The 10,496-nt window shown below is 34.8% G+C and overlaps 2 protein-coding genes across 3 annotated transcripts in view; one reads left to right on the top strand and one right to left on the bottom strand.

The window, feature by feature from the left end:
• Positions 1-640: 640 nt before the first annotated feature.
• LOC306861790 (zinc finger CCHC-type and RNA-binding motif-containing protein 1-like) lies at positions 641-3,505 on the bottom strand. The gene is made up of 8 exons (XM_079404271.1): positions 3,359-3,505; positions 3,164-3,262; positions 2,812-2,840; positions 2,597-2,708; positions 2,415-2,522; positions 2,174-2,283; positions 1,243-1,315; positions 641-1,145 (listed from the first exon to the last, which is right to left on the bottom strand). The coding sequence occupies exons 2-8, from the start codon at positions 3,245-3,247 to the stop codon at positions 1,005-1,007; spliced, it is 657 nt and encodes a 218-aa protein (XP_079260397.1). The 5' UTR covers positions 3,248-3,262; positions 3,359-3,505; the 3' UTR covers positions 641-1,004.
• Positions 3,506-3,674: 169 nt separating this feature from the next.
• The window catches only part of LOC306861789 (periphilin-1-like), an 18,181-nt gene continuing 11,359 nt past the window's right edge, over positions 3,675-10,496 (top strand). For both annotated transcript variants that reach the window (XM_079404270.1, XM_079404269.1), the window contains exons 1-5: positions 3,675-3,842; positions 4,663-4,711; positions 5,014-5,078; positions 5,197-5,406; positions 5,725-5,792. In XM_079404270.1, coding sequence (XP_079260396.1) covers position 4,711; positions 5,014-5,078; positions 5,197-5,406; positions 5,725-5,792 — 344 coding nt within the window. In that variant the 5' untranslated portion in view covers positions 3,675-3,842; positions 4,663-4,710. The remainder of the gene's footprint in view (positions 3,843-4,662; positions 4,712-5,013; positions 5,079-5,196; positions 5,407-5,724; positions 5,793-10,496) is intronic.

Raw genomic sequence — 10,496 nt, 5'->3', positions numbered from 1 at the left:
TGTTTTGTTTTCTATTTATTTTCCATGTTACCAAACCTTGGGTCTAAATGCAGCTTAAAATTGGTTTGTGAGATTGTTTTGTTTGCTATTTTCTAACAACAAACATCAAAATAAACTAACAATACAAAACAAAGAAACAAAACAGAAAGGTTAACAGGGTTGCAATTGCAGCCTACATTAAGCTGTTACACAACTGGGACCAAATATTGTTGTTGGAAATATTTCCAATTTTTCCACTTCCAGAATATTTACTAGATTTTTTTTTTTTTATATATTATAACTTGTATAACAGAGCTGAATTGTTGAGATTGACTGATGCACTCACTTGGTTTTGCTATTCAGTTCAATAGATCAATCGTTGAATGATTTTAACCATCAGATATCAGTCAAGAAGAACAAGATCTTGGACTTAGGACAGGCCAAAATCTCATTTTACAAATTTTAATTTGTATCGTAGAAATGTGCATACATTTCACACATACTTTTGCGAATGATATGAAGCAATATTATTTTTGCATTTCAAATATACTGTACTTTTTGAGGTCTGTCTCACTGAGAATGCAAACACTTGTATATTGAACTTTCATAACTTTGACTTATATCAGTGGGTGAAAAAAAAGTGAGAGCTGAGGACAAAGGTCACAGGAAGTTATTTTAAAACCGTTTATTTTCCATGCTTCCTGGAACAATAACAAGAATGTAAATGTTAAATACACAAAACTACACTTTATTTACAATTACTAAAAAATACATTTACAGAACTTTTCTGCAGGATCTTTAAATCCCTATACTACATACCCAATATTTGGAGGTGTAATTATCTCAATGAGGAGCATACAATGACGACAAACATCTCAGATCAAGGTAAGCAGAGTTTTTTCCTTCTGACGTTCTGCAACGTAGTTTGACAAAATTAGAAATTCAGATCAATATGTGACCTTCTTAATAGGTAGGAGTGGTTGAGAAGAGGCGATGTGTTCCGAACACATAATAGTATGTATGAGTCAATCACTGAGCTCCTCCTCGTCACTGAAGTAGGCACTCTTTTTGATCTTGGGTTTGTGGGTGTCCTCTGATGTAGATGCTTGAGACACATCCTCTGTGACCTGCTTCCTTCTCTTCTCCTCCTCCTCAATGCGCACTTGCTGATGATGATGGGCAAAAATATGTATTTCTCTTTTAACCCTTTTTTACTAGGAATATTAATGTATGATGACTGAACAGTAGAGTATATTCACTGACCTGGAAAGCAATTGCCTGACTTAAACTGTCCAGTGCTGGATCCTCTCCTTCTTCGTCACTGTCCTCTGGTTCTCTGAAAGAACAAAAGCAGAATATTTATACACATATTGTTTGCAATTTCAAAAGATTAAAGGAACAGTTCACCCCAAAAATGAAAATTTGCTTTAATATACTCACCCTCAGGCCATCCAAGATGTAGACATTTTTTTTTTTTTATTGTAACACATTGAGAAATGTACATCACTTGCTCACCAATCCAATGGATCCTCTGCAGTGAATGGGTGCCGTCAGAATGAGAGTCCAAACAGCTGTTAAAACCATCACAATTATCCACAAGTAATTCACACGACTCCAATCCATCAATTAAGGTCTTGTGAAGTGAAAAGGTGCATGATTGTAATAAAAACACACATAATGCATAAAAATGCTTCATCCAGTGAAAAAGTCCATGTTGCCCTGTTACATCAAAATCCACCAATATATTTGTTTAGAACTGTGTGGACTGTTTTCTCTTGTGAACAGTGCATTTTTCTCTCCTAATTCAGATGAGACGCCTTTTTCAGTAGAGAAGGCAATGTTATGGATTGAAAACTAATTTTTTTTAGCTGGAAGCAAGAGTTTAACATCTTAATGATACATTTGTTTCTTACAAACACGCAGCTTTTCACTTCATAAGATGTTAATTGATGGACTGGAGACATGTTGATTACTTGTGGATTGTGTTGTTTTTTTCAGCAGTTTGAACTCTCATTCTGACGGCACCCATTCACTCCAGATGATCCATTGGTGACCAAGTGATGTAATGCTACATGTCTCCAACTTTTTTCAGATGAAGAAACAAACTCATCTACATCTTGTATGGCCTGAAGGTGAGGAACTTTGACAAATTAAATTTTTGGATGATGTATTCCATTAAATGCATTAAGCTTACGGCTCCTCAGGCTGCTGGACCTTTTTCTTCTTTTTCTTTTCTTTTTTAGGTGGAGGGTCTCTCTCTCCAAGTAAATTTTTAGGACAAGCGTAACTCAAGTGCCCTTCTTCCTGTCGGAGACAAATAACATGACCTCAAAAACATATAAGCAATATCATCTACACATTAGCAATATCACAGTGTAAAAGTTTTAAGCACATGACCACCAATACATTTCAGCATATTATCAATTAAAACGTACCCCACATTCATAACATTTGGATTTGTCTGAGTAGTTTCTCCTTCTGATGAATTCTGTAGCTCTCCCATTGTCGATGGCAATGCTGGCCTTCACCGTTCTCCCAAACAACTGAAAGAATTCAAGAGCAATTAAACACTATGGCTTCATGTGTACGTTTTTTTTTTCATGTTAAAATATCATACCTGTTTGTTGTTTAGCGATCGAGCGCAATTATGAGCAGACTCTCTGTCTAGGAACAGCACAAACGCCACTCCCTTACTCATCCGTGTCTGCTTGTCTTTGACAACAGTAACCCTTCAGAAAATGATATTGTGACTATGATCAAGCTATACGTTGATAGAATTATAGAGGTATAACAGAATCTATCCATTGCGGCGCAAAAATAAAGGATACTTACTTCACTACTGTGCCATATTTAGAGCATAACTGTGGGGAAATTTCAAGAAATATATATGTTAACAATATTTGTAATTTTTTTTGAAATTCTGAAATGAAAGAATTTAATAATGCAATATTAATTATTCTAAGGTATTTGCACAATATTTGTCATGTGATAATATATTTAGAGAGAGTCCATCAAAGTTTAAAATGTGTCAGATGCTTCAGGGTAAGAAGGCAAAAAGAAAAAAAAATATACATGCATATGATGTAAAATTTAAATGTATTTTATTACTTTCACTTCTCACTCAAGTGGCTTACCCCAATCCCCCATATAAAACTAATAGAAATTTTGACATACAACAGAGTACCTTGTGCAAATCGCTGTTAGTCAAGGAGAATGGGATGTTAGACACATAAACAGTGCTTTTGCTGGGCGCTAAACCACCACTCATATTTATCTTTGATATCTGAAAAAGAACAAATGACATATTTCTAAACATGAGCAAAAAATGATACTAAAAGAGCTAACGGAAAACATAACTCAAAAATCATTTCAGACTTACTTAATCGCCAGAATCCTATTGATTTAAAGCATGTTTACCATAATGACAACAACTGCATTTGTCGTCTGTGAACTTATTAAAATGTACGTTTAACCAAATCCGATTCAAAATATCGACGCAGCGCGACCCGGAAGCTAAAGAGACGCCGCTGTCACAAAACAAATTCACAAAATTAATTGCTACTATAGAAATCAAAGGGACTCATGTAAAGGTGTTAAAATGAAAATACGGTGAATACTGGCCTCAATTTGTTGATTTATTTTTTTACAGTTATTTTATTAGGATTGTGTGGCTTTATTTTGAAAATATTTGGTCTGACCCGGAAACATTGTGTTTTTGATTGTGGCTGTGGATTTTTGTTTAGCAACTCTCTGATCGTTTCGCCACGTTTCGTCTTAAAATATTATTATTTAACAAAAGTTAATTGGCTACAAAAGACAAACATGTTAAATTGACGAGGTGTGTCAAGCAGCGAGTGTAAACGGTATGTAAACGCTTGTTTTGGGGTTACGCATGTGTTCTCAGTATGCATGCACTGGTAAAAGACGGTAGTACTGCGTCTGGTTTAAATGAGTTTATCATAAATATCAGTTTGTTGACTGGAGATGCACACATATGGGTAAAACATAAATCAATATAAATGGGAGTTGATTGTGAATTGCTGAAATGTAATCAAAGGTTCTTGCACATCTGTTTTAGAAAATGTATAAATCTTCAACTACAGTGAGCGTTTTAACTTATCAGTCTAATAAGTACAATATTGGAAGTCGATAATATATTAAAAGACAACACCGCATTATTTAATTTAAATTATAAAACGTCTAGTTTAGTTCTGGGTACTGATTGGTCAATCCAGTCAGTCCGGGTTTGTTTTGTTTTATTGTTTTTTGCACAGCAACATTGTTACGTTAGGAACTGTATATTAGACTGACTTGCTTACAATATTTTAAAACAATTTGTGCTCTTATTAGCAACTGTTTTGTAAAAGAAATAAGGTCACGTATAGTAAATAGTATTGAAAAAGGGGTTGTGCCTAACAACGCCCTCTAGCCACAAATATTTTTAAGTTTATTATTATTAGTCAGAAGTACTAAATAGTAGCATTTTCTATGATACAATAAAATGTGAAAAGCCTAGTACTTTTCAGTTATTGTGTGAATGCTTTTACTTCAGTTGTTGTGAACACAAAACTGCATATATTTATCAGCAATAATGAATGGTTATGGGGCATAAATCATAATCTGCCAGCTATAGGTATTGGTACATCCCCATTTCTCTTTCATTAACCTCTCATTTGTTCATAGATAACCATCATACAACTGAAGACATCTGCTTTCCATTCAGACACTAAAAGTAAGTCATTTAGAGAAATATGCTAGATTTAAAAACGGATTAAAATTTTATAAATATTATGAAATATGTTTATATTATTTTGAAATGTAAATATGATTAATGTAATAAGATATCACTGTCATTTGTATTAAATATTTTTATGTCAGTGTTATGCAATATTTTTAGAGTTATTGTTTTGATAGTTGTCATACATTTTGTTTTAATTTAATTTCTTTTTATATAATAATTCATGTTTAAGTGCCATATGGTTACTGAGGTTTAAATCTTAATATGTCATCTCTGTCCATGTTTTTTAATCTCAGTGGCTTTTAGGAGAGATCGAAATATTAGAGATGTTTATGAGGAACGGTTTCAAGCAGGAAGAGTGGTAAACTCTATTTATTTATTTTTATAATTTTTTTGGGAGGGGGGCATCTAGTGATCAGATATTTGGTTTATGCTGTTAGACAAATGGCTGTGCTTGAGCTTTTTTTTTTATCTTCCAGGGTCCATATCCAAGAGAAGCTCAAGGGGACAGGAGACCACCCTTCGGGCGGCCAGACGAGGACTACAGCCGGGGTTTTGAATATGATGGCCCTCGGTTTTATCCAAATGGCGCTCCTCGCAACTACCATGGAGAGGATCAGCGAGGTTATCATGGAGACAGCCATCACTCATTTCCAAATGAGCAAAGGGGTGGGCCACCCGGGCGAAGGGTAAGTATTAAAGATTAGATATGGTAAAAAAAAGTTTTATTTAATTTTATTTATTTATTTTTTTGGTTGACTTTTTTTTCTTTTTTAATGTATAGCTAATGTGTAAAAAGTGTGTCTGCCTGTCTTTTTGTTTGTTATTTGTTTTAGTTATAGGTATGTTTGTTATAGGTATAAAACTATATATATGTACACTCCTTGGAATGTTTTGAATTCGGTTTAAAAAAAGAAGGGGGAAAAAAAGATCAAATATGGAAAACACTCAACAATTGCAATTATATATCTCACTTCTTCATCATATATTTTTGTTTTGCATTTTAGCAGGAAGATTTCCCATACTACAGAGGGCCGAGAGAGGAGCCGCATGGTGGACGCCAAATAGACTTCAGGTATTTCATAACTTAACCCTTGTGCGACCTTATGGACATTTTTGTCCATTTCAGTTTTGTTTTTTGTTATAAGTGTGCCTGTGTTAATGCCAACTGCATAAATTTTGGCTCAGGTGTTTATTTTTATTGGAATTTTAATATTTCACCCTCATTTCCTTCAAAAAATCTATTTTACCCTCCGTACAAAAAATACTCACACTCCGGACCTTAAGGACAAAAATGTCCCCATTGAAACCCATTAAAACTGCTATTTTTAATCGCAGTGCCGTTTAACTGTAAAATGATGCCGTTTTTGTTAATAGGCTTTCATTCTGTTGGCAAGGCTTCAAAATTAAGTTTTTTACTATTTTTTACCAGATGGTGCCATTTTTTCAGGTTTGGTCTATAAAGGGTCTGTAAAGCAAATACTTGCTTTATTCCTGTTTTCTGCTTCTGCGTATTATAGAGCCAATTGGATAAATAATGCTGCTATAATTGTGTAGGTGTGTTGGTATAGATGTCAGAGTGTGGTTTGTATGCGTGTCATAAAAAAAATTGTAATATTTGAGAAAGGAAAAACTCTACTGTAAATCACAAATCCAAGCACTGTGTGCAGCAGCAGAGTTTTGCTGGCATCTAATGGGGACAATTTGGTACTGCGTCCAAACAAAATCTTACTGAGAGCTCATTTTTTGAGATATCAACCTCAAATTTGGAACACAACTTGTTTAGATTTATGGCTTTGATTTTCTAGCAGGTTTAGAGTTCATATATAAAATATTCATAAAATAACAAAATATTGTTCATAAATCATTTTCATAAACTTAAACCTGTATAACTTTTTTACTTCAATAATAATCTGCCATGGGTCTTCTTTAAAATGAGACCACACTTAAGTCTCTGCTCCCAAGCTTCCAATTTATGACCGTTTTTTTGACATGGACATTTTTGTCCACTATGGACCTAAGTGTAACTTTTTTTTATTGATGCACAAGGGTTAAAAATGTTACAAAGGAAAAGATGTATTCTTACATTTGTAATGGGCGTATTCTGAATAAATTTAGCCATCTTTTCTCTCTCTGCTCTTTGGAAATAGTGGAAATACTCACTCTTGTATTCATGTATTCAGAATAGATTTAGCAAAAGTTACAAATGCAAAGTGGCCACATGCATTTCAGATAACCTCCAAACATGGTTTGAGTGGCCTTAAAAACATTTTGGATCCCCTTTACACTTTTATTTATTTGTGATCATTTTGGGATCTTAATACAATGTGTAAACGAAACGGGGTCAAGGGTGGACATGTCCATAGAAGCACATGTAATTTCCCCAGCAGATGGCAGAATTGTTCCTTCTGAAAACAAGCTGCGTTCCCTCCAGCTATAATGCCTTGTTTTTATACTTTGAGTAAGAGACGAAAGGATCCAAGAAACAAAGTGAAGTTTCTTAATAAGGAGCATAAATCAAACTCTGAGTTGTCCTACATTCTCTGTTTGGTTTTTGTGGTTCAGCTCCCATGGAAATACCCACAGACAGTCACTCTGCCAAGTGGATAAGCACAGTAAGCTTCCCAGTGGTTTTCCCTATCTCTTAATCTGCCTCTCTGGTAATTAAATGCAACAGTTCGCAGCAAGAATTGGAGTCCAGCCAAATGAACTTTGTGTTGGTACACCCCTACTAAGAAGCGTCAAAAACATTTAAATCGTGACATCATTGTTTTCTTAATTGGTTAAAATTGTCACAGAAAGAGTCTGTACAAGAAAGCTGTGTTTTGCTTGAAGTAGAAATAGAATACATTTGCAAAGGATTCAAAATTCTTCATACACTGAAAAATCACATCACATACATATTAGGGGTGGGCGATATGGAAAAAATATCATATCATGATTTTATCACGATTCTTTGTCATTTTGGTTTTACAAGTTGTCTGAGCATTACAGCCAAACTAGAAAGACAAAGCCTTTCAAGGTAACAAAAAAACAAAAAAAAAGACATGGCAGATATTTAGGCCAAAGTGGGCGAAGATAAAAATCTTTGTCATTATTTTATCTTTCTTATTAAAAAATAAGAACAAAGATACACATTACAAATACACATAATATACAAATAAAACAAACAGTGCTTTATTTTCAGGTACAATAGGTGCATTTAGCAGAGCATTCAATTAAATTGAATGAACAAATATAAAAATAAAACACTACATAGACTGATTCCTAAAGCAACTGTATTAAAGTTTTTCAGTCAAGAATGAGTGATTTTTCTCTTTGCGTTTTGTTGTTTTATTAACGTTAAATGAATAGTTCCCCCCAAAAATAAATATTCTGTCATATTTTTGTCATAATGTTTTATTTTTATACCATAATTTACTCAAAGTTGTTTTAAAACTGAATGAGTTTCTTTCTTCTGCTGAACATAAATGCTATTTTGAAGAAGGTGGAAAAAAAAATGTTTTCATAATATATGTGTGTATACTGTGTATATTTATTATGTATATTTAAATACACACACATACAGTATATATTTTGAAAATATTTCCATGTATATATTTATATTCATATAATTGATATTGTATACAAATCCCCAAGTCGGACTCGTAATCCAAAGGTTGCGGGTTCGAGTCCCCGGCCGGCAGGGATTGTAGGTGGGGGGAGTGAATGTCCAGCGCTCTCTCCACCCTCAATACCACGACTGAGGTGCCCTTGAGCAAGGCACCGAACCCCCAACTGCTCATAAATGGCTGCCCACTGCTCTGGGTGTGTGTTCACTGCTGTGTGTGTGCATGTTGGATGGGTTAAATGCAGAGCACGAATTCCGAGTATGGGTCACCATACTTGGCCGTATGTCACTTCACTTCAAATATTTTAAATGTATACATATAACATTTTTCTTAAATATATACATTCATGTGTGTGTATTTATACATAATAAATGTACACATTATGTAAACAAAAACTTTTTCGTTTGACAGCACTAATATTTTATATATATATAGTAAGTGTGTGTGTGAGTGAGAGAGAGAGAAAAGTAGTTTTTGGCCCATTCTTACCACTTGGGAGCGCTTTTGTAATTAGACAGTGAATGATGCTTGTCTTAGCCTCTCAATCGTCTTATTAAAATCAGACATTCCCAAGATTCAGTTTTGAAGAATGTCCTTTATATGGTCTTATAAAGCATTTTCTCGCTAATTTGAATAATCGTGCATGTCAAACATGCTTTAAAGTACCTCTTTTGACCTTTTCTTTGCTATAATCTGACGTGATTGGTAGTGAGATGCTAAAAATTTTTTGGCTTGGGGTAATATCCTGTCTTCATATTGGCAGTAAAGACAGACATTTGGTAATTTGCTCCGTTAGTCCAGGGCAGACAGGGTCACCTGCACTTCAAACAGATGTGAGGGTCATTAAAGTTTTGCGAGGTCACTGTGTGCGGACACTTTGTCGTGTGTATTTGTGAGAGGGGAACCTGGCTGGGGTTCAGGCCAGGGTCACTCGGACCAGGTGCCTGTGATTCTTTTACGTCCTCCCTCTCGCCTGTGCGGCAGGCCGTATAAGTGGCACGTAATCGGCGTGCACGACCGGAGGGCCCTGGCAGGGAAAGCGAGTCGAGGGGGAGCAGAGTAAACTGAAGGGGGTTTTACTGCCGCTAGAACAGATGTGTGTTAATGAATGTCTTGGTTGCGGGCAGAGCTACGGTGCTGCTCTGTTAGGCAGTGCTGCAACTTTTTACAAGCCTCATTTTGCCCTCCTCTTTGTGCAGTATATATTGAGTTGCTTTTTTACAAGCAGGATGTGAAGCCTCTGGCTTGGTCCTTGCACAAATTGATAGTCTTAAATGAAGCAAAGCCCAGTGTGTAAGCTAGTTTAAGAGAATCTCCTCTGTGTCATCAGGGGCGACGGTGTCCAGCATAACCAACAGGTTTTAAATAAGTCTTTAAGGACATTACGAAGTCATAACTGACCCTGCATTTCTGAATATTTATTGACCCTTAAAAGTCTGTCAACACTTAAAGGGAAAGTTCACTCAAAAAGAAAATTCAAAAATGGGGTCCAGTGTTGTTTTGAACCTCACTGACTTTCATAATATGGACAAAAACAATTAAAACATCCTTCAAAATATAATATTTTGTCTTCCATAAGAAAGTCAGTCATATGTGTTATGAAAATGTGTATGATGCATATGAAAAAATGATCAATTGAAATGACCGTCACAGTCCTGAGACCTCGTCTCCTCTCCGTTGACCATTCATCTCAATACACTCAGCATCTGACCCTACAGGCCATGGTTCATATAAACAAGCGTCTTAAGATTAATAGATTGTCCCCCCCTTTAACCCCCTTCTTAAGGACAGTGGACAACTATTTAAACCACACATACTTTGATTTTTACTTATTTGGCATATATTGACCTATTTTTGCTGTGATTTTGTCAGTTTTGGTCTAGTGATTTTTTTTATTTTATTTTTGCCAACAAATTTTTTTTCGTGTAGTATGTTTAAAAAAAGTTTAACGTTTTAATATATTTTTAAATGCCAATTTTTCCCCCTGTAATTGCAAAGCTGAAAAGGATTTTTAATGTTTTATTTATGTGTTTATTTTTATTATTTATTAGATTTTTTTTTACTTTTCTTTGCTAACTGAACCTTTTTTGTTTTGGTTTAGCATTTTAATGTTTCAATGTGTTTTTGAATGTAATTTATACCTGTGATTGCGAAGCTAAATTAGATTT

The sequence above is a fragment of the Barbus barbus genome (genome assembly GCF_936440315.1).
Source record: "Barbus barbus genome assembly, chromosome: 42".
NCBI classification, from domain to species: Eukaryota; Metazoa; Chordata; class Actinopteri; order Cypriniformes; family Cyprinidae; genus Barbus; species Barbus barbus.
This window is presented reverse-complemented; position numbering and strand designations above follow the sequence as displayed.